General features: G+C 47.1%; 7 protein-coding genes across 7 annotated transcripts; 5 read left to right on the top strand and 2 right to left on the bottom strand.

The window, feature by feature from the left end:
- Window positions 1-75: 75 nt before the first annotated feature.
- TREMEDRAFT_73166 (uncharacterized protein) lies at window positions 76-4,650 on the top strand (the record flags this gene model as incomplete). Its single annotated transcript, XM_007002988.1, has 5 exons — window positions 76-409; window positions 461-2,703; window positions 2,929-3,149; window positions 3,230-3,343; window positions 3,483-4,650. 5 exons carry the CDS (start codon window positions 76-78, stop codon window positions 3,823-3,825), a joined length of 3,255 nt encoding a protein of 1,084 aa, XP_007003050.1. The 3' UTR covers window positions 3,826-4,650.
- Window positions 4,651-5,549: 899 nt separating this feature from the next.
- On the top strand, window positions 5,550-7,202 carry TREMEDRAFT_42535 (uncharacterized protein). The gene is made up of 5 exons (XM_007002458.1): window positions 5,550-5,852; window positions 5,970-6,178; window positions 6,355-6,457; window positions 6,630-6,853; window positions 7,019-7,202. Exons 1-5 carry the CDS (start codon window positions 5,700-5,702, stop codon window positions 7,143-7,145), a joined length of 816 nt encoding a protein of 271 aa, XP_007002520.1. The 5' UTR covers window positions 5,550-5,699; the 3' UTR covers window positions 7,146-7,202.
- Window positions 7,154-8,940, top strand: TREMEDRAFT_73164 (uncharacterized protein; the record flags this gene model as incomplete). Its single annotated transcript, XM_007002987.1, has 5 exons — window positions 7,154-7,187; window positions 7,328-7,477; window positions 7,555-8,349; window positions 8,492-8,625; window positions 8,782-8,940. Exons 3-5 carry the CDS (start codon window positions 7,590-7,592, stop codon window positions 8,938-8,940), a joined length of 1,053 nt encoding a protein of 350 aa, XP_007003049.1. The 5' UTR covers window positions 7,154-7,187; window positions 7,328-7,477; window positions 7,555-7,589.
- A 646-nt stretch (window positions 8,941-9,586) lies between these two features.
- Window positions 9,587-11,278, top strand: TREMEDRAFT_27931 (uncharacterized protein; the record flags this gene model as incomplete). The annotated part of the gene is made up of 6 exons (XM_007002342.1): window positions 9,587-9,728; window positions 10,065-10,201; window positions 10,363-10,484; window positions 10,687-10,778; window positions 10,936-11,054; window positions 11,216-11,278. 6 exons carry the CDS (start codon window positions 9,587-9,589, stop codon window positions 11,276-11,278), a joined length of 675 nt encoding a protein of 224 aa, XP_007002404.1.
- A 181-nt stretch (window positions 11,279-11,459) lies between these two features.
- Window positions 11,460-13,057, bottom strand: TREMEDRAFT_59980 (uncharacterized protein; the record flags this gene model as incomplete). The annotated part of the gene is made up of 5 exons (XM_007002611.1): window positions 11,460-11,578; window positions 11,736-11,811; window positions 12,034-12,179; window positions 12,392-12,537; window positions 12,918-13,057. 5 exons carry the CDS (start codon window positions 13,055-13,057, stop codon window positions 11,460-11,462), a joined length of 627 nt encoding a protein of 208 aa, XP_007002673.1.
- Window positions 13,058-14,190: 1,133 nt separating this feature from the next.
- Window positions 14,191-18,350, bottom strand: TREMEDRAFT_27278 (uncharacterized protein; the record flags this gene model as incomplete). Its single annotated transcript, XM_007002268.1, has 6 exons — window positions 14,191-14,342; window positions 14,415-15,795; window positions 16,070-16,574; window positions 16,749-17,347; window positions 17,552-17,865; window positions 18,101-18,350. 6 exons carry the CDS (start codon window positions 18,348-18,350, stop codon window positions 14,191-14,193), a joined length of 3,201 nt encoding a protein of 1,066 aa, XP_007002330.1.
- A 3,307-nt stretch (window positions 18,351-21,657) lies between these two features.
- Window positions 21,658-21,862, top strand: TREMEDRAFT_24246 (uncharacterized protein; the record flags this gene model as incomplete). Its single annotated transcript, XM_007002210.1, has 2 exons — window positions 21,658-21,739; window positions 21,789-21,862. Coding segments are annotated over 2 exons (156 nt in total), but the record flags the coding sequence as incomplete, so codon positions are not given.
- Window positions 21,863-24,181: the final 2,319 nt, after the last annotated feature.

Here is a 24,181-nt window from a genome sequence, read left to right as displayed (position 1 = left end):
TCGCCTCTCTACTACTATCTAATATCTCTCTAGTCTCTTGTCATATCTACAGTATCACAGTATCACACCTTGATAATGTCTAGACCTCCTCCTTTGAATCGACTAGAGTCAGCTCCTTCTATCAATTCACATCCTTCAACATTGCCTTTCCCACGATCGGCCACTTCCACAGCTCCTACTCCTTCTCCTGTTCCTCCGGCGCTTGGCAGCCTTCCATCCACCCCGACCAGTAGCATCAGCAACCCCATCGGGTCGTCGAATAGAAATATGGGTGTCAATGCAGCGTCAACTTCAGGTCCCGTCAACCCCGATGCTCCTACGGGGACAACACTGAGACCGAGCTATGCGTTGACCAGTGATCGTGACAGGGAGCAACAGCGTGAGAGAGAGCAGAGGGAGCGTGATAGGGGTGAGTTTTCCTTTCTCCCTCTCCTTCGATCTTGTATGCTGAACCCATCAGATCCCAAATCCATCTCATTCTCCAACTCGCTCTTATCTCGAACCAGTGACCCTTCTATGTCGCATCACTCTCATCCTCATGCTTCCGCTCACCATCACCACCACCATCATCACCACGTGCATCCTCGCCCACCGGGTTCATCGTCCACTCCCACCTCCACACCCGGCTCTGACCGTCCTTCTCCATACTCTACGACTCTCCCATCGGCCAGACGGGATCCTCCGCCCGTTCCTGGTCGTACTCCCGGCACGAGGCCACCTTCGGCGTCTTACGCCCACTTATTCGGCATTCCTGGTTTTCGAGACTCTCCCAGGGAAAGTCAAAGGAATACAGCGCCGAGCCAAGAGAATCGCTACTCGAAGCCTCCCTCTCCTAAGAAAGAGCCAGCTGTCATACCTTCCGGGCCATATGCTATCCAATCCAATCCGACCTCACCCACGGCTTCGCGTGCCGGACATCCACCGCCAGGTCAAGCGACTGTGACAAGACCATCAGTATCACCACAAATGTTAACCATCACTCCTGGTCCTCAACCACCGACAAGACCGAACCTGTCCTTGCCCAGTCTCTCGACTCTGGGCAGTCGCTCCTATCCCTCATCTTTTGACAAAGATGTTCGGGACGGATCGGCCAGCTTTACGGGGGCTGACTCGGGAGCTCATACACATGGCAGGACTCTGAGTGGCAGTAGTAATCGTGCGGATCGCGAACCTCTCCCTGGTGTTCCATCCCTGCAAGCTAGCCCTGGCAAAGGCCAAGGACAGAGTGGTTTACAGACTCAATCTCAAACGTCGTCTCGAAATTTCTTCTCCGGACCACCATCCCTTGGCTTGTCAGCCAGGGATCGAGAACTACAACGTTCGCCGTTGGCTAGGACTACGGCTCCTCCGCACAGAGAAGGGGAAAGAGACCCAGTGATCTCACCCCCACGTTCCACTGTAGTCCCACCGCCCACAGCGACCAGCAATAACACCGCTCCAACATCCGGTGTCACTTCTGCACCTAAACCTTCTGTTCCCGGCGCATCTCCCTATTCCTTCTCTTCCACCCCTTATACCTCCAGCTCGCAATACGGCCCGTACCCGTCGTATCCAGGCGCCGGGTTCGGTTTCACTCCATACGGTTGGCAAGACCGAGAGCGTGACCGGGATATCCGGCAGCAAGAGAGGGATCGTGAAGCACGAGAGCGACGTGAATTACGGGAGCAAAGAGAAGCTGATTGGCGACGTGAGATTGATAGGGAGGAGAAAGCTGCTCGTGAGGACCGCATCAGGAAAGAAGCAGAATTACGCAACCGTGAACATCAGTCTGTCGAAAAACCTGTTGAGCGATCCCTCGTCGGAGTAGAGACAAAACCTTTTCAACCTCCCCGTCAACCATATACTGATCGTCGTTATCGCGAACAAGATTATGAGGTGTCGGCCTTACAGCAAGTTGCACCGCAACGGGAACCTCGGCCGTATGTCATCAAAGCTGAACACCCCCGCGAGACGCAGAAAGAGCGCGAGTTGAGGGAACGCGAATACAATTATCAACCGCGTGATTCAAGAGATAAGAGATCGCGTATGGATGCTGCGGTCGAAGAACAAAGTCGACGTGGGAGCGCGGGTCGTAAGAGACGTAAACCCGACGAAGAGGTGCTTACCCAACCTCAACCTACGCAATATAAAGATTTCACAGCTCTCACCACACCTCAACATAAGATTATAGAAGTGACGTCTGGTCCCGTGGAACAGTGGTTGAAGACGATCCCTGACCTGTCTAGGATCGTATCTAGACAGGTGTATGGTGGGGCAGGGTGGACTTTTGCTAAATCTAAATGTTTGTCAGATGATTCACTAGGAGGTGTGATCATACTTCGCTTCGGGGGGATGATGTTGGGGAAAGGTTGGAAATTACGAGGAGAGGAAGGTTGGGATGTGTCAACTCATGATATCCCCAAAGATGGCAACGCTTTAGAAACATCTTTCGCACGTACAGAGATTTGGGGAACGGATGTCTATACTGACGATTCCGACCCCGCTCTGTTGCTTGTTCATGCTGGTTGGTTGAGATGGAAATTAAGCGGCGTAGGAGATGAAGGGGGGGACAAAAGGAACGGGGATGTGGTTAATGTAACTGTTCGGATAGTTCCCCGTTTGGTGAGATATACCGGGGTGAAAAGAAATGGAATTCAGAGTCGGAATTGGGGAAATGGGCATGATGGTTATTCGGTAGTTGTAGAAGCTGTGGAGAGGGTCAAGGTGGGTCATTCCTCCGATGTTCTCTCTCTTAACACTGGCTTGATCACTTCTCTTTTGCTTTCCTTTGCTTCTTTTCACGAGTAAAACACTGCTTCCCCTCCCTCTACAGCTCGTGGATATGGGTAAGAATCACTATCGATCGCAGTGCAGTGCGTTGGAGACATACGAGGGATATGGTAATTTTGGATAATGTAGATGCGATAGAAAACAGAAACTGACGAACAGGTGGGACCTAGTCTACTGGAAGGCAAGAAGAACCGTAAACTCCGGCTGGCCGAGTTTGCTAGAGAACGGGCCTTGTTATATCCTCAACAGCCATTGAAGGTGAACGAGAATGTCTTGAATCGTCCTATCTCACCGGACGAGGGAACTTGGAAAATTGACGAGATCAAGGATGGCGAAGAAGACAAAAATGTATCTTTGGTCTTCGGTCCATTGGGTATCGGGTGAGTTTAGTCATCCGTCCCATTCTTGGACCGTATATCTTCCTCGTCATATTTATATCGTCAGGCAAAGCTAAGTTCAGATTTGTCTATCGACCTTCAGCTTTGAAGGGATATTTGGATTATTATCAAGACCCGGAAGACGGTGAAACGTCTTTATGGACTCATGACCTTCTTCTTTGGTCCGAAAAAGATGGGTCAGTAATCCTCTCACTTCTTTACATGGATGAAAGTATCTACCTATTCACATCACATCCTCACCCTAGTATTGTTCTATCTTCAGAAACATCATTCGGAGTCTTGTAAGGTATGATGCGGACGGGATCTGACAAACAGATATCGACTTCAATTAATCCCTTCTTCCACTCTTTCCTCCCCTCGATTGAATATCATACATACGCCCCGTAATTCAGGTTCGATAACTATAGGTACAGAACTAGCACCTACAGAATTTCATTGGCTCCCCGAAGGATTAGCAGTTCGTCTAGATGGGTCAAAAGGAAAGTTGGTGATTGTGGAAAGTTATAATTGGGTGAAGAGGGAAATGGAGGGACAAGGAAAATTACCTTTTGCTTTGGAGATCGCTCCTGTCGTCACTCCTGCTCTTACACCGACGATTGATTCTGCCCCTGTATCGATGGAACAAGTTCCTTCTGTTCCTATGGTCGTTTCTGGTTGATTTGCGGAGAAGTTGGTGGATACGTCGATGTGGATGCACACGATCGACGACGGGGAAATCAATGGAGAAATAAGTGAACAGTTTGATGTTCCGGCAACACGAACGACGACGAAGGGGTAGATCCGACGATACGGGTTAAACAAATTCTTCATGAATCACCGGTCCGTACGGGTATGTCGAATGCTTAGAAACGTCATGCGATGCAGTGCTCATTCGAATTTCGTCTTCTCCCCATGAAATCGTGAAAAACAGAATATCGTTTGCGTCATCCTCGTCATCCCCGTAACCCGATTCGAGTGGAGGTAGGGATGAATGGATCGACTATAGCTGTGCAAGTACTGAGAAGGACATGTTTTGATCCTAAGACTTCAATTTGAGACCCAATTTTCTCTTAATACAAGTTATATACCTTGACTTCTTTCAACCTTTACCCTTAAACATCCTCTCGGCAAAATGGATATGACAAGCCCTGACACTACCAATGGAGTTCTCGACAGCCATGATGATTCCACCAAGAGCAATGGATCGTGCGAGGAGGCAATGAAACATATGTACCAAGGGCTGAAGTCTGCAGTCGACGTAATTTGTAAAGCCCTAGACGATGTTCAAAATCATTCCATCCGCGATGTCGCAAACTCACGATGGCGACAGCTTCAAAAAGACCGACTTGAAAATCCTCGTTCTGTTCTACCTGCGTATACTGAGGCCATGACTCAACTTCATACACCAGTGGCCACTCCCGTCACTTCGGATCTACGAGAGCAAGATGTCAGGGATACTTCTTCCTTAGATCATACTGATGAAGCACAACAAAATCTTGCAGCGCCTTCGAGTAGTCAACAAGACATGCAAACTCAGTCTGACAAGCAACATATCACTGGAAGTTTAAAGAATGCAATTATCAGGCAGCATTACCAACTTGAAGCTTCAAAAGATCAGTTGGCTTTGATGGTGAGCGCTATGAACAGTGTTTCTTGTATATTGTCAGAAGCTATCGCATGTTACAACAAGAGAAATGACATGTCTGAAGCTGGAATGGCTCATGAGGGCTGCTAGCTGCTGATTTGTAGAGATGGGAGAGACGAGATTGTTCGATTAGCATGTTGATATGATTTAGCTTTTTTTTTTTTGATCGGGCAAAAAGAGGTGGTAGAGCTGGGCAAGTTACATGGATAAGTGTACCTGGTGAGAATGTGACAGAAGTGGGGACTATGAGTACTGTGAATGGTTTGGATCAGTGACCATGCACTACGAGTAGGAGTAGTAGTGATAGTCACCTAGCTCGTTCCATTGCTGTCTCTGTCGGCGAATACTCGGTGAGGTCAGTGTCGATGCTCTTGGTGTTCCTGTCCTCTGGTCAAATGGTCGCCATGTCCTGTCATCAGAACCACTTGTCAGAACAGAAGGATAGGCCAAAGAAGCTTGCAGCCTTTGGTCGCGGTGGGGGGAGATGTCGAGCGAACTCGATGACTTTTACCCTTCAGTCATCATTGGTCAAGCAGCGTATGCAAGTAGGCCTTGCCATATCAGTGTGTCCGATCGGATAGAATAGGTATAGAACATATAGTTGAAGGAAGGATCAAGGTTGATAAGGAAAGAAGAAGGTTGCCAAGAAGGAAGGGATCGATGACGTCGTCGCCATGTCAACCATCACTACTAACTTACTGAATTTCTCTTCCTTCTCATCATCCTCATCATCTTCATCTATCACATTAATACTTCATCGCTATCACAATCAACTATCTTTGCAGTTCAATCAGTCCAGGTCAGTACCCAGCAGCTCGAGCTGCCTGTCTTTCACCATACTTTATCTCCCCGCCTTCCGACTCGCCACCCGTTGCACCTTTCCACCGATCCTCTTCACAGTTCGTACCATGTCTTCCATCGCTCCTTCCGTCGCTGGAGAGTATACTTCTTTTGCCCCGGTCGAACTGAGCCAGCTCACTTCTCTGTCCAAGGATGCAAGGGATAAGACTCTGGTCATCCGGAAAGTGACAGAAGATATCGTCACCTTCAGTGTGCCATTTGTAAGTCCATCTCAATCCTCCCTTCACTATCACACATCGGATCCCCCAGGGAGTCCCAAGAGCCTCTACACACGGTACGGAAGATGTTTTGAGTCATAGCCCCCGGCTGATGTTCAGAGCAGAGCGGGTCTCTTCGCCATTGGTGGCAGATCCACAGCCATTCGACTTCCCTCATCTGACATTTTCATTTACGTCTCTCATCCTCATACTTCTGCGACTCAAGAAGCCCTCAAGAAGCTAAGAGGCGAAGTGAAATACCTCGTAACTCCTGATGGAGAACATGGTATGTACATCGCCGATTATGTCAAAGCGTATCCTGCTGCCAAGTGAGTCTTTTCCTCACCTACCTACACTTCCACTCGAACCTTCTCGAATCACTCAGATCTCTAGCCAATGTGAGATCTTGGATCGCATTGAGATTGGAAGATTGCTCGATGGACGAGTCTCAGACATTGAGATGGATGATGAACACGAGACTTGTTGGACCACCGCTGACGATCAGACCGATCGGCGTGTTGAGACACAAGACTCAGAAGCCTAACATCCCATGGGCCGGTTTGTTTGGGGATGGAGGCGAGAATCAAAAGTATGGATTTGAGCCAGACGTGAGTATTCCGTCGCTTGAAATGCCTCACCCCTCTTCATCAGCGACTCGTCACCTCTCGGCCCTTTCGCCTTCGAGGGACGAATGCAGTCTCCACAAATGTCCGATCTTTGACCGTCCTCTGTCCTGTCATATGATCTCTCGACAATGATAGCATCGCTGAATATACCCAGATCACTCTCCATCAATGCTCCTCTCATGCAAATCACGAGCTCATGGCCATCCATCATCCCTCTGGTACTTTGCTCGAGGCCGACATGCTGTTCAACCTTCCCCCGAAGGAACAGTATTCTCGTGCGGGAGGTACACCATTTGGATCACGTTTGTTTGGTGGAGCAATGAGTCCAGGAGGAAAGGTACATAGTACCATGGTCAGTGGAGTGATGAAGGATAAGGCGTAGGTGCTTTCGTCCCCCCCCAATTCTGTTTTGTTGCCCCCTTCCCCTTCAGACTGTTCCCGATCCCGATATCACCCTCCCGATGGGCCTTATTTGAACAAATTTGAAGTGGAAATAAACCATGAAGTGATCCGACAACACAGAAACAATAATCTAACGACCAGTCTCTTGAAAAAGGAGTTGGCACCTATCAACAATGCAAAGTGGGATAGACTCATCCCCTGCCACGGGGACGTGATCGAGACTGGAGGGAAGGTAGCATGGGACAAGGTGTATAGACAGTATCTCTGACCAGTGAGTATCGATTGTTGTATTTCCACTGTTTTCATGAAGGTGTGTCAAGTTTTGAACTCCTGCTCACTGCTTGCTGACTCGAAACTCGGGCATCTGGGCGATCGAAATGCAGCAGTGCTTTGTCAACAGATTCATCCTTTTATCGACGGTTCACTGGCCGACACATTGCTGTGTCTCAGCGTATGAGGACCAGACTCAACTCGACATCGGTCACTCGGCCAAGAAATGCTACGAAGACTTCTCCGCTCGTCCTCCTTTGCTGTTACACCTATGTAGCCAACTGGGTCTGGGCCGATCGCAAACCCGCGGAGTACTCGAACGTTCCCTCCGTGCGAGTCTCTTTTGCCATCAATCGCGATCAATCATCACATCGACTCATCAGCGAGTATATCAAAGCTTTCCGCAGGTTGTCTAGCTAGCGAAACGCTCATTCAAACCAGCATGGGCCGTTCGAGCTCGCACAACAGTAGTATGGCTGCCAGAGATCGCGTTACCCGTCAGACAACCCCTCCATCTAAGCCCACAGCGGCTCCACCGGTGCAGGGCTCATCAGCAGTACCTGCCCCTCTCCCTACGGATTTGGAGGCATCCGGGAGGTCTGCTAGGCGTTCTGTTCTTCTGAATTACATCGGGGCGGCTTTGCAATCTATCCAGGGTATACCAGACGAGCAAACGCCCACCCGACCAACTGGCACGACTAACACCCCGAGACCCGAATCCGACGAGAGCAAAGTGGAAATGCAGAACTTCGTCAAGACTGAGCAGCACATGTCTGCTGACCAAATCTTCAGACTTCTCCTCGTCAAACGACCGGGGACCGCAGTAGAGATATACGAGGCGTTTCGAGAGGCGAAGCGGTTCAGTCGAATGGAGACTCTCATCGCTTTGAAGTCAGCGTCTGGTGTGACGGCCGTGGACTTTCTGGGGGCTATGCTCAGTGACGCTCGTCAAACCAAACACGACATTCAGGCTTACCTGCGCGGCGAGCATGCGAATGCTCGTAAAGCTCTCGACGAAACCGAATTATTAATGCAAAGCAGCGTAGCGCAAGACATTGAGTGTAGCGGATGGGCAGCGATCATTGAGATGGAGGACGCCCTCTGGTCAGACATCACTTTTGGCGACGGAAAGTCTTCATCTCGTTATTTATGGTCGGTGTACGATGAAGTAATCAGGACACTGGAATATCATCACGGGAGAGGTGAGCAGTTGTACAAGTTCATACTCCCTTTCAGGTTACGTCCCCATTCGTCAAATCCTTCCATAGTTGATAGGCTGTATGGGTGATTGACTCTGTGGGACCTCAACACGGTCCTGTGATATGATAAGCTAACAATGTTTAGAGAAGGCGTTCGAAAAACTTACTAACTCTGCGAAAACGCGCCAGGCAGGGAAGAAACCATGCACATACCAAAGGCAGGAGCCTTCCAGCCCAACTTCACCAACACAAAAACTCAATAGTAGAAGTTGGAAAAGCGTCACTCCATATAGCCCGACGTCCTTCTCACCCGCTGGGATGTGGCAACGGAAGAGCTCGATGAGGGGCTACCCGGACGATCGTGGTGAAGGGCCGAGCAACTGGACATCGAACCGAAGGTAACGCAGATAGAAAGCGAGTGGAACATACTGATAGGCCACTGACACAGCTGCGTATCGTCTTGGAATGAACGGTCGGGGGAAAATTGTGCTTCGTATTTTCGCTATGGTCATCTGGGTGTCAGAAGGAAATGATGGAGCGTGGTCCTATGAGAGTAGTGCAAGAAGAGGATGGGAGATGAGAGTAAAGGCGTAAATTCATCCATACCCGTATGTAACAGTACAGTACATCAAATATCGCTGATGAATGACATACGACTTAGACTTCGTACCAATTATCAGAAAAATCTTATCTTTTTCATAAACTACTTACTGTATTCCGTAAAAGAGGAAGTATCAATACTACTTTATGTTCAGATTCGTCGTTAAGTAAATTCCCATCATTTTCTTTGTCCCTGTTCGTCGTCAAGGTTTCCTTCTATTCCTGTTCCTGTTCCTTCGCTACGCCACCATCATCTCCCGTAACTCCATCTCCATCTCCCATCCCCGTTCTTGGTATCTAAGATCCATCCCATACCCTGGCAACATACAAACGACCATGAAGTCTTTCACTCTTTCACTCCTTCACTACTTCTCAATCCTCATCCTCTCACCTTTTCGTTCTTGTTCTTTCTCCTCTCAGCGTCCGGAACGCAAAATCTCATCTTCATCTTCGTACTTTTTCAGGCAGGACCATTCTACTTCAGGCCTGGTGCCTATTTCACCCTTCTATCAATTCATAACGGACCATCGAACCAAATTTTCAAAACAATAAAAGGCAGACACAAGAGAAGAGGGGGATAACCAGTGAAACTCGAAGAATAAATCAAAGATAAGAGAAGAGATTCGAGTGAAATAACAAGATGAAAAGACTTTTAGGAGTATGGGGTTTTCTCGTAGTTTGTCTTTTAGCTGCTGGTTCAGTATCTATCGTATTTGCTATCATGTTCCAAAGACCTGGACAATTGATAATGAATTTGATCGTTTCTAAGATGGATGGGAATAGTGAGTAACTCTTTGTTTCTTTCATTGACCTGTCATTCCTACACATTCTCAAAATCCAAATATATTTTTCGAGTCTTCACCATTCCAAATGATTTGAGATTAGACCTATTGCGATATCCCAAGGAATAGTTTGAGGTATGGGGAGAGGATATAGGGAATTTATGAGAGGTGAATCCAGAAGCAACAGATGGGTGGAAAGATCTATTGAAAAGGTTCTTTGGAATGTTGTTGGAAGCTGGAAGTTGATTGTGGAGACAGAAAGTTGGGAACTGGATCAAATAAGAAAGTTTGAGAGATGTGAAGATGAGAGAAGAAAGATGGTAACTGACAAAATAGTCGGGATAGCTTTAGGTATCACATATCTCCTCACTGTCCTTTTAGCCATTCCTGCTATTCTACAACCACCTGCTAATCGTACTTTATTGAAAGTGTTGAATTGGTGGTTGGTAGGATTAGCCATAGAAACTGTCATCGTGAGTATTCATTCTACATTTCTGTACGAGTATTCCCAAAAATTGGTATCCCGGATGAAACGAATGTCACAAATTTCCTCCCGGATGGCCGTACCTAAACTGCTTAAAGTGGTGCGCAGAGAGAAGGGAGAATAGTAGATGATCACTGTTGACACCTTCAGTTGGGCAGTATAGTCTGGTTCTTTTCTCTTCGTCAACGATCTGAATTTTCCGTGATATGGGATCAACAATCAGCTACTATTCAACAAGCTTTACAGGATACTTTTAGTTGTTGTGGTTATTGGTATGTCATATTCTCCTTATCTACTCGTTGACATCTTGATCTCTCCTACATACCTTCTCCTGTATTCCCTTCCGTCTGTGAATTCTCGTCACTCGTTCTTACTTGTCCGGAGATCTCTTGAATCGGAATAGGACATCGTGTCGCTTTTCTGCCATGTTGACTACTGGTACAATATATTCGTGTCAACGGCTGATGATGTTAGGAATGGAACTGCCTCTGGTCAATTTACCGTCCAACAAGGTTTCTGTGCCGATGCGACGTTTGCTGCTAATCAAACTGGTTGTGTTACACCTAGTGAGTCTCCCCTCTCCTCTCTTCTGTGACCTACCCACACCCAGTCAGTTTCCTTACATCCTTCCTTCAAGCATCATGACACGCAATATCAGTAATGATCAATCTTGCCAGTGTCAAGTTGAGAAAAGATAATAGAGGTAGACGAGCTCACATTTAGTCACCGCTTCCACAGCTCCTGGTTCAGACTTTACATTGAACAACATCTTCACTTCGATCTACGGGTTCGAAGCTATCATTGTGGCGTTGTTCATGGCTACTTCTTGTGTCATCAATGAGGTAAGTGTGACTGCCTTCTGTTCGCGTCCCCACTTGTGACCAGCTTGATGTCTGTCTCATCCCAGAACTTGAGAGAAACAGAAGGCATGATGTTTGTCCCGAACGTTGCTGTTCAAAGGGGTGTGCAGCAGTAGTGCGACTAGCAGTGAGCTGACAGACAGCGTCAAGTCCAAGTCCGTTTCGAACGTATCGATGCCAAACGCGGTGGTGGCGGATTTGTGTGATTTCAGTCGTTGAACATCAAATAAAGATGATATGACAATGAATGCAGATGATACTACTACAACCTTATTCATTAGCTGTATGAAAATTTCGCGGTTCGATTGACTTACAAATTTGCTAGATGTAGCCTCGATGAGTACACGATCCATCATGAGTCATTCGATATACTGAACGTTGAACTTGTTACAGAAACCTCACACCTTCTCCTGTCTCTCCCTCGCCTCGAAGCAGTTGCGCCTTGCCTTTCCGTACTAGAGTGTCGAGTGCTCGGCGTAACATGGGAAGTGGGAGTTGGTAAAATTCTCGTTGGTCAGTCTTTGCTTTGCAACCACGATCGTACAAGCTAGGTCGCCAATTGAAGAGTCGGAGATCAGTGGATATCGTACTGAAGTGAGAGGATCATTGGTGAGGGGAAGCAATCATGTATACAAAGAAAGTATGAAGGAAAAGAGGACTGACCGGTGGTATGTGCCAAATCCCCATCGGTGAGTTCGTACCATGTCAAGATGGTGTTGTTCATTCCATTCTCTATGATCTGACCCATTAACATTTATCCTCTTCACAAAAAGGTAGAAACAACTGATCCATCATTTCAAGTACAGCATGAATGGTTTGTCAAAACAGTGCAGAGTCACGACAAATTGGGAAGGGTGGAGGGGGAAGAGATGGAGTAGAGGAGATGGAGTAGAGGAGATGGAGTAGAGGAGATGGAGTAGAGGAGATGGAGTAGAAGAGAATCGAGAGAGAGCCAACTTACCCAGTCATATATGATCCCACCCCATTCATCCGGTTTTCTCCAATAGAGTAAATAAACACTAGTCTGTTTCGGAGGATCTGGAGCAGCTTGATTACGTTCTGTCATATGTATCATGAGTGTTTTCAACGATGTTGTTTGTAGACGACCTCAAAAATCAGCTTATCACTCAGCTAGCTCATCCCTTGATTTGTGAGATCTCAGGACTACGATAGGGTATTGAAGAAGCTCGACTCATGATGATTTGATTTGTATTTGTATTTGTATTTGCATTTGTATGATCATTCAAGTATATATCATAAGAAGAATCATGGGACAAGAGTAATCAAATGAAAGAAGTTTTTTGGAAAAAAAAACTCACGATCGATATCTTTATTGATAAACACTTCCCCAGGATCTATCACCTCTACGTTTATCATGAAAACCTTACGAAACCTAGCCCAAGAAAGTACGAGTGAAGACCATAAATCTAATTGATGAGAACGTGTCGAAAGGTTTGGTTGAAGACTTGATTTAATCAGTTTTTGTCATCTAAAAGCTTTGATACATGATGAAAATTACTCTGATGTCTACCCAGTTCCTCGAGTCAGATTGAAGGGGGAAGCGGGATGTCCTCGTGGAGAAAAGAACAAAAATCACGGTAGAGATCTGACTAGTCATACAGCGAGTGAGATACAACGAGAAGAGTACTTCCGGCCATCTCAAATGAAGCTCAGATCCTTCCCATAAATCTAGGAGGTGATGCAGGAAGGAAAATGACGATACCGAGAAGAGTAGCTGAAACAAGATAGTAGTTGGGATTCAAGGTCATTCATTGAAGGTAAATATGAAAGAAAGGATAGTACGAAAAAGACAAGGGTAGAAGATGATGATAAGTTTTGACTTACGTGAAAAAAGGTGGAAAGTTCCAAATGGGCGGAAAGATGAATCCATCTTTTTCTATCGATTTCAATGATGTAGGTATAATTCCTCCTTGTTGAGTCTTTCTCGTTGAAGAAGACGCCCCTGGTATAGTCGTTTCTCCCATGTTGACTCTTGTGTTACCTTACGTTCTTCCGAGGAGCAGATTGAGTACTGTGAATGATAAGACGATGTAAAGAGAGGAGGGATAGGGAAGTGAGCCACTTGGTTTCAAACATTCCCGATCGCCACGGCAAAAGGCAGACTAGACACAACGTACAACTATCATTTACAGAGGATATGAAACGAAAGTTGCAAGAATTGTTCATATGACAATGAGAGAAGATACGTAGACAAGATGCATAAATACCAGACGACAAAAGGGTCTATTTTATACATATATTTCTTTCTACCCTCCTCTCCTTTCCATCTTAATACCAAAGTCGCGCGCCTCACACCTCACATTCCCCCTTCCTATCCCTCGGCGAAAGTAAGAAATTCAAAGTCGCAATAACCCTTCTTCCCATTGGCCTTTGACAGCGAAGAACCCCCATGCGCCCACGTAAATCACCCCTCCATCCCTATACCAGGTCTAGGACTGACAGGTAATCCTGCAGTCCCCATCCCCATTCCCATCCCAATCCCCGAATTCGTCCTTCCACCAGGATCCAAAGTCAGACCCCTAGCTGCAGCTTTAGCTTTTCTGACAGCTGCCGCTGATGGATATTCCGGTCTTGGTGTACTGGGTGTCGGACTTGATAACCCATTGATATTTTCCGAAACTTCTTGTCTCTGTCTATTCGTATTATCGGGAAACTCTTGTCTCTGTCGATTTCTATCGGGGACATCTTTATATCGATCATTTTGTTTTATTGACCTATCCATGTCGGACCTATAAGATCTACTGGATTCACCTGATATATCGGAGTGGACCGATCGATTGGAATGAGCTGATTGTCCAGATTGCATAGAAACGAGTGAAGGGATTGATAATGCTTCAGAATTCGTTTCGTCCGATTCGGAGTCTTCATCCAGGGCTAGGAGTCAGTCCCGGTCGATATCATAAATTCCACAGCAGGATGATATCGCAATAATTTCCGAAATCATTACGATGGCCCGTGAGAGATGATCATTTCTGAGGGAAAACAAAATGGATGGAATGTTGAGAGGGGAATGAGCCCAGAGGGCGAGTGGGGCGGACAGAAGGCAGGTGAGATGGGGATGGAGAGAAGAGAGGTAGGGAGATAGGGAGAGCTTGAATCACTCACCTGGATCTAAATTTCTACCCTGCAATCCCAACAACCGATCCGCTCCCGAAGCTTGATATAACAAACTATTCCTATTCCTCTTTATCGTCCCTTCTTCTCCCTCTTCATTACCTTGTACATCTCTATACCCTAATTCTTCCTTACCTTCTTTTCCCCCATTCCCATTCCCACCACCAGCACTACCTCCAAATCCTCCAGCATCAGCTACCAACCCACCTTCATTGTCGTCCAACCCCTCCCCCTCCATAGGCTCATCATCGAAAATCTGTCCGAAATGACAAACCAACTCTGAGAAAATCCCTGCCGGTATACCCAAAGTGGGTGAAAAAACAATCCCAATATTCCTCAAAGTCATCTTATTCTTCATAGAATTCCCCACTATCAAAATCAAATGTGCCGTCAAAGCTCTTAATAAAATATAATTCGATGATGGTAAATCCGTTACTAATCTTCTTAATTCCATTACTCTTGAATTCGAATCAATCAAATCCATTACTGATAAAAATCTACTATGTAATTCTCTCGTTAAAACAGATTGAGGTAATTCTCTTAAATAAGTTTTAAGTAATCCGGCAATAGCGTGTGGATCCCAATTTTCATCTTGTTGAACAAGGTTTAAATCACCTTCAATATCAAATTTTTCTTTTAAACCTTTTATGACCGCTGATGAACCTGATAAACGATAAATACCTTCTTCATCTTGTGCTGATTTGATTTCTAGCCATTCTATACATCTGAAAACGATAGCAGGTAAACCTGCTACCGAAGCGACGGAAATGGAATCTGATAATGGGACTGAAAATACAGGTCTGAATGGTTTTTCTGGTGTTTTACCAAAAGATTGCCAAAAACGTCCAGATTTAGCTTTACGATCTCTTTCTTTTTCTTGTGGTGGAGGTAAACCACTAGCTGATAAACTGTTAAGGTATGAAGCTGTGTATGGTTGTTTGATTGGCATGACACTTTGTCTCTTTTGGTTTCGAGGAGTAGGTGTTTGCGTTTGTGTTTGGGTGATAGGTTCAACAGAAGAGATTGAAGAGTTATCAGGATATTGAGATGAAGCTTGTGATTGTGAAGGTTGGAGAGGTTCAGAAGAATATGATGGAAGAGAAGTAGGAGAACCAGAAGAAACGGATCGATTTGACATTCCAGGTGGTTGAGGAGCTTGAAGAGATTTTTGAGATTCCATACTGTTGAATAAACTAGGAGAAGGAACGTTGGAAAATTTAGAATCCGAACTGGTCATTGATGATATCGGTTGTGCGGCAGTGACGACGACATCTTTGGATTGTTTCTTGATAGAAACGCTACGTCGACGGGGTGGGAGTTGAGTAGAAGACATTGCGGCCGATAGTTGTTGAGAAGGTGCTGGTGGTGGTACAGGATCAACTTGTCGAACAAGGAAATCTATCCATGAATCACGTTCGATATCACTCTCAGCGCATAACACATGTCGTTGGGTATTCCCTTTCTTGCCCATTTCAATGATTAAGAAGGCATGTCGGAAATCGCGGTCGTCTGTGGAATCCGAGGGTCGGTTTTGACGTCCTATTTGAGCGTTGGTGATGATGATACTTCCCAGATGAGGTCCACCACGCTGGACGTCAGCACGATTCTTTGACTCAAAGCCTGTCAATGTCCATTCTATCCGTGGAGCGTGAGTTATCACGAACTTGACATCTGAATTGGGGGTGGTGTGGGCACCAAAAGTCAAGTATCATATCATGTTTGGTGAGTGTTAAAATGGTGATTAGGTGTGATGGTGGAGCAGGATATAGATTCTAAGGAAACAATTGACTGTTGGATCCTTATTTGCATAGAACAAGAGACACGGGGAATGGGGAAGGTGAAAGGGGGGAAGAATTACTGACCGCTTCGTAATATTCCATTACCGGTCCATCCAAGACGAAATACCTAGTTTTCCAACCTCCAAAGTTCTTCCCCTTCTTTGTCAAATAACCCTCTTTCCGTTCCACATTCAACCTCTCCTGTACCGGATCTGTACACAGAAACTCGCACAGATCAGACTTATCACTCAACGGAGCCACCAACAAACTCTGTAAATAAGCCTCCAAAGCCGCTTTACGTTGATCGATTTTACTCGGAGCGAAATCCTTCCAAGCTTTCCCATCTGGAAGTGGAGCTACCATATTTTTCCATTCTTTTCTCCCTTTCTTATTCTTAGACCTTACTTTCTGGTCCAAGTCTATGAAAGCGGAGAAGAGTTTAGCAACGGACCACATGACAGGTTGAGCGTTTGGAGGACGGAGTGAGATGGAAACTACGAAACAGAGGACGTCTCTACCTAGTTGATTAGGGAAGATGTTGGAGGTAGGTATAGATATCCGAGCATGTGGAAGAAGAGAGAGTGTTAATCTAGGTAATGGTGCTGGACGTTGAGTTTCAATAGAAGCCAAACTATTTTCTCTATCTTTTCTTTCTTTTGTATCTTCATAATCGACATTACTACCTTTATCATCTTCATATTCAACACGAGTATATTCCGATCGTTGATCATCAGAGGGAACGAAAGAAGGACGAGGGGTTGACATAGCCGAAGTTTCGTATGATTGTCTAGGTGAATTAATTTCATTTGTCTGGGTTTGTGAGAATGATGGTGATTTGGGATGAGGTTGTGGTTCGGGAAAAACGACGGGATGTGTTGGTGGTGTTAGTGATCTGACACTAGACGTTCGAGGTGGAAGTTCCAATGTTGGAGTTTGTAACATTTGAATAGACATTTGATTGAATCTACTCGGTTCTGTTGAACGAATATCATTCTCGTATTCTTCATTCACTTCGGCAGTACTGGCAAGTGTGGAGAGTGTCATAGAGCTCGGAGCTGTCATATCGCTCGTCATGGAAACGCTTGGAGATGTAGAGTATTGAGAAGGAGGGCTCAAATTGAGATTGCTCGAACTTGAGGGGATACTGTTTTGACTATGACTTTCACCGAAAGTGATGATAGTTTGATCTTGACTTTCACTAGCAGGGATGGCGTTTCGACTTGGATTCTGAGGAGGGATGGTATGCGTCGCTTCTTGTGGTGAATCGGCGAGCGACATGAATGAAGTCACTTCCGGTGGAAATACCATCCTACTTTCACGTCTTATTTCTTCCAACATAGGTGAAGGGAGTAACGTCGGAGTCTTCATATTTTCTCCTAAGAAGGTGGACGATGCTGCCGTGGAAGATCTGTCGGCGGATTTTGTGAGCGATACAGGTGCGTGGTCGCCATTGCTGGAGGTTGAAGATACAATTGATGATTCCCTCCCTTCCATCGATCTCGAAGACATGTAAGGCGGTTCGTGGGCCTCGACTGATTTTGGAGATACAAAAGGTCTTTCGTCCACGTGAAGCGATGCTGAGGGTCCCGCTCCGGAAGCACTGCGAGGTGGAGGGACTCCTCGTGCACCTGTATCATCTCGATCGGAATTATGTCGTCGTATCTGAGGTGGAGTAGGAGGTTCGGTTCGTATTCCTAATCCAAAAGCAGAAGAGCTGCTTGCACTGCTGGACATTTTCTTGATTGGAGCTTCTAGTCCTAGGGAAGCTAGTCTGGATACTGCTTTATCTCTCTCAGTTCGGAGACGTTCACAATCTGCCATGAGACCAGAAGTCTGGGTACGTTGTTTTTCGATCAGCTTCCAGAGTTGAGTGTTTTGTGCTTGCTGAGGATCAGCCAATACTTTTCATCTTCTCCGAATACCTCTGACCGTGAATCGATCGCTCCTTAGCAAAGGGTTGAATCCTTCAACGGTGTGAAAGAGGTAGAAGGAATTACATGGGATGATGAGGAAGATAATCACTTTGGGGAATGCAAGTGATGGAACGAAATAAGATGAGATGGAACGAATGCCAGTGGGGTTTTGGAGAGACGTGTAAAAACAGAAAAGAACAACGTACCAAACTGGTCTTCTCCGCAAATAAACTTTCCAAAGCCTTCCTCATGTCTCCATTATACGACTTCAACACTCCATCCAGATCCATACCTACCGTCGTCCCGCTCCTGGGGCTCCCACTGCGTAGCACATTTCCAGGCTGTTGCGGCGAGGCTTGAGGTGAGGCAGGATGACGTGGTCTGGATGTTTGTTGGTGCGTTGAAGGTGAGGCTAGGTGAGAAAGGATGGGTGAGGCTGTAGCTGTGGACATGTTTGGTGATGAGATTTCGTTTTCAATTCACCCCTCTGGTCGTATGATCAACTTCCAACAACTGCTCTACTCTCGAGGTTTGAGGTCTCAAAAGAGAAGACGGAGTGAGCTCTAGAGATCGAGGAATGCAAAGGAATGCTGGGAAAGAAAGAGGTGGATCCTAAGTTCCCGTCGTGTGATCAAAGGGTTCTCGGTTCTCCTCTGTTCTACGTTCAACCTCTTTCCACCGTCTGAGTAGAAGTGGGATTTGACCAGTGACCAGAGATCAATGGGCAGATGATGGTGGATGTACTAGACCGAGGTTTAGCTTGCGTGACGACGTTTCGGACTACCTTAGAGTATGAGCTCAGCCACGCGTTGGGAAGACGACCATCAAGACATGCATAGAGCCGGGAGGAAACAGGTGAAAGGGACCATTGCTCACTTACCCCGTATAAAGGAGTCTGCTTGAGTCGTTAGGTGGTATCATCCAAAGTTGAAAGATTGTGGGAATATGAGACAAGTGTGGAATGTGAGATGATCAAGGAATGGAGAAGGGGGGTATCTACAAAGAGTAACCAAGTTGAAAGAGGTGAGTAGAGCGGGGGTTGTATGATGAGTCGTGATAGTTTGATGGCAGGTCGACGCGTGGGGGGAAAGGGGCGGAATCAATTTAATTCTCCCCCACATGTGAGGAGCAGAGAGATGAAGAAGTAATAGTGTGGCATAGCGTTGAGCTTTTGCTTGACGCCCTCTACTGAGAAGCACCCAAGGATCACGAATCAAAAGACAAGAGACTTGCTTGGGACCGAGTAATAAGTGGGTGGTGTGGCTTGACATCTCAGACACGGCCGGAGAAAGTCAAGGAGGGATTTGATGTGGCCAAGCACATAGCAGGCATGATGATATTGAAAGGATGCATAAGGATGTCACTGATCACTGTTGCCATCAGTGATATGAGACGTTGATACCGCGTACCGGAGATTGTAAGCAGAGAACAAGAGGATAGGCAGGGGACATTCCAACCCGAGTTGGGGCGATCACTTCGCTTACAATACAAGTCTTTGCCCCATGCCCCATCCCGCCCAACGGTGAAACGCTTCTGTCTCAAATTGATATAAACATGGATGGGACGTGTATCATGTTTGATCACCTGTGGTGGGATCTTGAATGTGTCGGGTGGGTTGGATCAGACAAGGATGTGCATGGTGAGCATGACGTGCAAGGTAAGCACTAAGCACCTAGCAGGGGTTGTATGTACGTGATATGGCTGTAGATTGCATGTCATTCTTCGGTGATATCTAAGCTATCTCTACGTGGCAGTCCGACACGGGACCCGAGTGCCACGACGAAAGGAGGAAAGGGGAAAGGGGAAAACTGACTGTTGGGGGAACCTAATCGATAATGATAAGACGTGACATCGGCTCGGCTTCCGCGCGATGATAAAATAGCGTTCAGGGTCAATTTCCTTGTCCCAAACGGGCACGGGCCATCCAATCGTCGTAGCGAAAAAGGTAGAAACACCGAGCAACTCTTCAACTAGTTACCTACTCTTACTCTCTCCCTCCTCTCATTACATCTTGTCATCATTCCTCTTTCTCATCATCATATCATATATCACTCCACTCGACCCAACTACGAAGGCTCTCCCTACACTCGTCTGATAGCTCTATCACCTCTACACCCCATACTGAAAATTACCATCGTAATCAAAAGAGAAAGACGTAGAAAGGAGACACGCCTCCGCCTCAGGGCTCTCTACTCTCTCCTTCCCTCCACCGGTTCATGTCCTCACCCCCGATAACGATCTCATCACTATCCCTCCTTTCAACAACTTTTTCGTCATTGCCTTCCAAGGTAGTCGCTCTCTTTCTCATCTCTCATTTTCACTTGTGGGGCCACGCTTGGTCGTAATCGTCCCAAGACACCCTTACCAACCTTCGGACCGTCTCGCCGTGGCCATCCACTCTCTTTCGCCCCTCCTTGGCATTATCTTAAAAGGGGGGAGAAAAAGAGTTTAAAATCAAATTTGTTATCTCACCATCAAATCGAAACTTCATCTCGTCATCCCCTTATCATCAACTCTCGCATACCCTTAGCCCTCACAATCATACAACATGTCACTCGAACGTCTATCAGAAACCGCCACGACATCAGCTCCTCTACCCCATCCACTCTCGCCACCACGTACGGCTCTCAAGCATCTTTCCTCTCTACCCATTCATCACAGACCTTCCCCCGTCCACTCCTTCGCCTCCCCCACTTATGCCTATCGACGCTTCTCCACATCTGACACACGCGGCGCGCCTGACGATGACGGTGGCGACAGACAGGACGAAACCTCCGACGTCGATAGGTTCAGATCAGAGGTCTATGGAAAACGTTGGGGTCTCACTCAGCCTGGAAATACCCCACAAAGACCTTTTCTTACAAATCAACAAGATGCGGATCATGCCATCGATGAAGAAGACTCACCCGAGCCCGAGAAGCCGTCCATCCCTGTCGATCCTCAAGCGATCGAACATGAAGTCGATGAACTGGAATCTCCCCGGAGCGGTAGCGGGATCAGCAGGGGCGAGAGCGAAAGGTCAGTCCTTAGCAGGACTGGCGTAGGTGCTGGGATAAACGGTGAGACCTCTGAATTCAAACCGAAGAAAAGAACTCGTCAATCGAAACCAAGGAGATCAAAGGATGAAGACGTCAACGGTGGTGCCCTTGGGGTATCCCCCTCGCCGAAGCGACGTAAGGGTGAGTTTAACATGAAAAAAGCCCCCATTCATATTCACATGTTTTGCATTTCATCGTCCCTCGTTTCGACCCTGGTGAAGGATCTTCGCATCGCTGACTCTTTTCAGCCCTGGCTGCAGCAGTCTCACAACCATCTCCTCTCCTTACACCTCCCCTGTCGACGATCGCATCTACCACGGATATGCCCGCGCCTGCCGATCACCCCACCCCGGGAACATGCCCCGGCGATGGTCGATGTAACGGTGCAGGTGGCAAGGCCGGATGCGAAGGTTGTCCCACGTATAATAACAGTCTTATCGTCGGTAACGCTGTCGTCTCATCTTCACATCAAGGTCCTACAGAAGGTATCGAAAAAATGACTCATCGTCCTGACCGACCGCCTGATCGTATCTGGGGTCTCACTCCAGATACGGGACTTCCAATGTCTCATCGTACTTTATCCACAAACAGCGATCGTTTCGCCCTCTCGGCTGATGATGAAGGTTCTCCCGATGGTTCAGACAGAGAACAACCTGTCCCAGCACCCGCTGGAGGTCCTGCTCCTTCTGCTGGCGGCGGACTAGCAGCGACTCCAGTGGGTATGAGTTGTCGTAACTGCGGCACGAGCACCACACCTCTTTGGCGTAGAGACGAAGAAGGGAGGCCTCAGTGTAATGCATGTGGTGAGGTCGTTTACAACGAAACACCTTTGATCAATAGCTGATATATCAGGCCTTTATCATAAACTTCACGGCGTCCCACGTCCTGTCGCCATGAAGAAAACTGTCATCAAACGCCGAAAACGGGTACCGGCCGTTGGGGTCGCTGCAGGTCGAGGGGGATCCGCTCAACATGATCAGGTATCTCCCGCTCCACCCCTCGCACCGATGGCCGGCACCCCGCCCATTCATCCTTTCACAATGGACGAACAGAAGCCCCCTCAAGCTCCTTTCCCAGGCTCAGCGTCGCATCGGTCCGTCAATTCACACGACCCGTTGGCTTATCGTGGACCTCCGAAACAGGCTCTGCCGGGTATTCCAACTTCTGGAGAACGTCGACGGGCTTGGTGGTTGGAAGACAGGCGTGATCGCGACATTGGAGATAGGGAAGTGAAAGAACCTAATGATCGTGAAGGGGTGAGTGACTGATCCTACTCTTTCCCTTCTGAAGCTAGAATCTTCTTTCCCGATCCCCGGATGTCGCCAGAATCAATTTATGTCCTCCTTTGTGGACCACCCCGCTCAGCTCACCTTCCCCTACTCCTTCTCCTTTGATTATCTCTCCATTGTTTGTCATCGGTCAAGCTGTGTGAGCGGGGGGTGTTATACGCTTCTCATCTCGGGTTTCACTACGTCAGCCATTCGTGACACGTCTCGTCATTGTTCACTGCTTCGTTCTTCCTCTGGACCTGTGCACAAATTGTCATTCCCAGCTATGTTTGAAGATCTGTCTGCGCAAGATCCCTTGATGACGCAACATCGCCCCGAGATTTTTCCGCATAGAGACAGTATGCTGACGCGATCTCTATCTGTCCCCCGCTCGCTTCCCTCTCCGACGTCCACACCTGAAACAACATCCCCTCGCCCTTCTTCATCACGAACGGCTGTGTCAACGACTGCTCCTCGAATGTTACGTCGACTCACCGCCCCATTGCCTTCTCCTTCATTCCCTATTTCCTTGAATCGTATTTCATCTCCTGGCGTAATTGATCGACCCAAACAGCTCGCCCATCAACTCGCCGCCGAGACTCTACTCACCATGGCGCCTACGTCTGGACCAGAATCAGAAACCTCTCCACGACGTGCCGATGTTCCAGCACCTGCTGTAGGTAACGCAGCTTCGAATCGCGGTACTCCTGTGAATGATGACGCTTCCGACGAACCTCGTGGTGTGAAACGCAAGAGTGCAGAAGACGAAGGTCGTTTACCCAGCGCAGCGAGTCTTGGTCTTGTGGGATTGACCAACGAATCTAAAAGAGAAACGAACGAACGTGTATTTCCACATTCACCATTAGCCTCTAGCGATCTTCGTCCTCTTGCCAATCGACCAAACAATAACACTTCCATGTCAAACAACACACCTGGTGCGAATAGGTATTCCATGTATGGACCTACTTCTAGAGAATCACCCCTTACCACTCCATGGGGAGCATTAGGTCAATCACGTTATACACCCTTGGGAACTTCAGCAGCAAGACGCGAAGTTTCTCCACATGTTTCAAATCCTACCAGACCAGTGTCGCCACCCGCCAATCGCGATCGTTTCTATCCTGCAGCTGCTGCTGGAACTCTGGCAGGTTATGGACATTACAATATGGGTCGACGTGAATTAGCTGAACATCGTGAACAACTTCGAGAAGGGAAACGATGGTTGGAAGGTATGTTAACGAAAACGGATAAACTGTTACAAATGGTAGAAACGAAGATGGCTCTGACAGGGGAGATGGGAGGTAATCAACGTCAAGAAGAATTAGATTATGAAGAACGTGATAGAGCTCGTCTAAGAGAGATACATAGGTTAGAAGCAGAAAGAGAGAAAGATAGAGCGGAAAGGTTGAAGAGAGATAGAGAAAGGGATTTATTACAACCTGTTCCTAATCATTATGAGAGGGAAAGACCAAGGTTACCAGCACCACATGTTGGACAATCTACTACGCATAGTCCCAATATGACTCAAGCTCCAAACCCTTTATCAAATTCAACTCCTAATTCATCAAACCCTCATCCTAATCAAACTTCCAACGTTTCCAATTCAACCCCCAACTCCGCTTCAGTTTTGAATCCAGGATCGAATCAATCACAATCGCAGAATGGGGGAAGAGAAAAATCAGAAGCTGAAAGAAATCGTGATCTTCTATTAGCTTCAAGAAGAGTTACAGCCGTTTCACCTAATCCTCAACATACAAGGACACATTCACATACCCCACCACAACCTCCGACTCAGAAATCGAATTGGGATGGGGAACCTGTGATGGGAGGTACGGCTTTACCTCGACGAGATCAGGGAAGAGGATTAGGGAGGGGATTGTGGGGTTTTGACGTGAGGAGTTGAGTTAGGGATTCGACCTCTTTATTCTCTTGGTCCGACAATGACGATTGAATTGTCCAATCGACCTCAGCGACCAG

The sequence above is a fragment of the Tremella mesenterica genome (assembly GCF_000271645.1).
Source record: "Tremella mesenterica DSM 1558 unplaced genomic scaffold TREMEscaffold_2, whole genome shotgun sequence".
NCBI lineage: Eukaryota > Fungi > Basidiomycota > Tremellomycetes > Tremellales > Tremellaceae > Tremella > Tremella mesenterica.
Note: the sequence above shows the minus strand (reverse complement) of the source record. Positions and strands in the feature narration are given on the sequence as shown.

Coding starts and splice junctions, on each gene's coding strand:
- TREMEDRAFT_42535 (XM_007002458.1), top strand. CDS start 5,700: ATGTCTTCCATCGCTCCTTCCGTCGCTGGAGAGTATACTTCTTTTGCC. Junction 5,853..5,969: donor TCACCTTCAGTGTGCCATTT/GTAAGTCCATCT, acceptor GCTGATGTTCAG/AGCAGAGCGGGTCTCTTCGC. Junction 6,458..6,629: donor AGTATGGATTTGAGCCAGAC/GTGAGTATTCCG, acceptor GAATATACCCAG/ATCACTCTCCATCAATGCTC.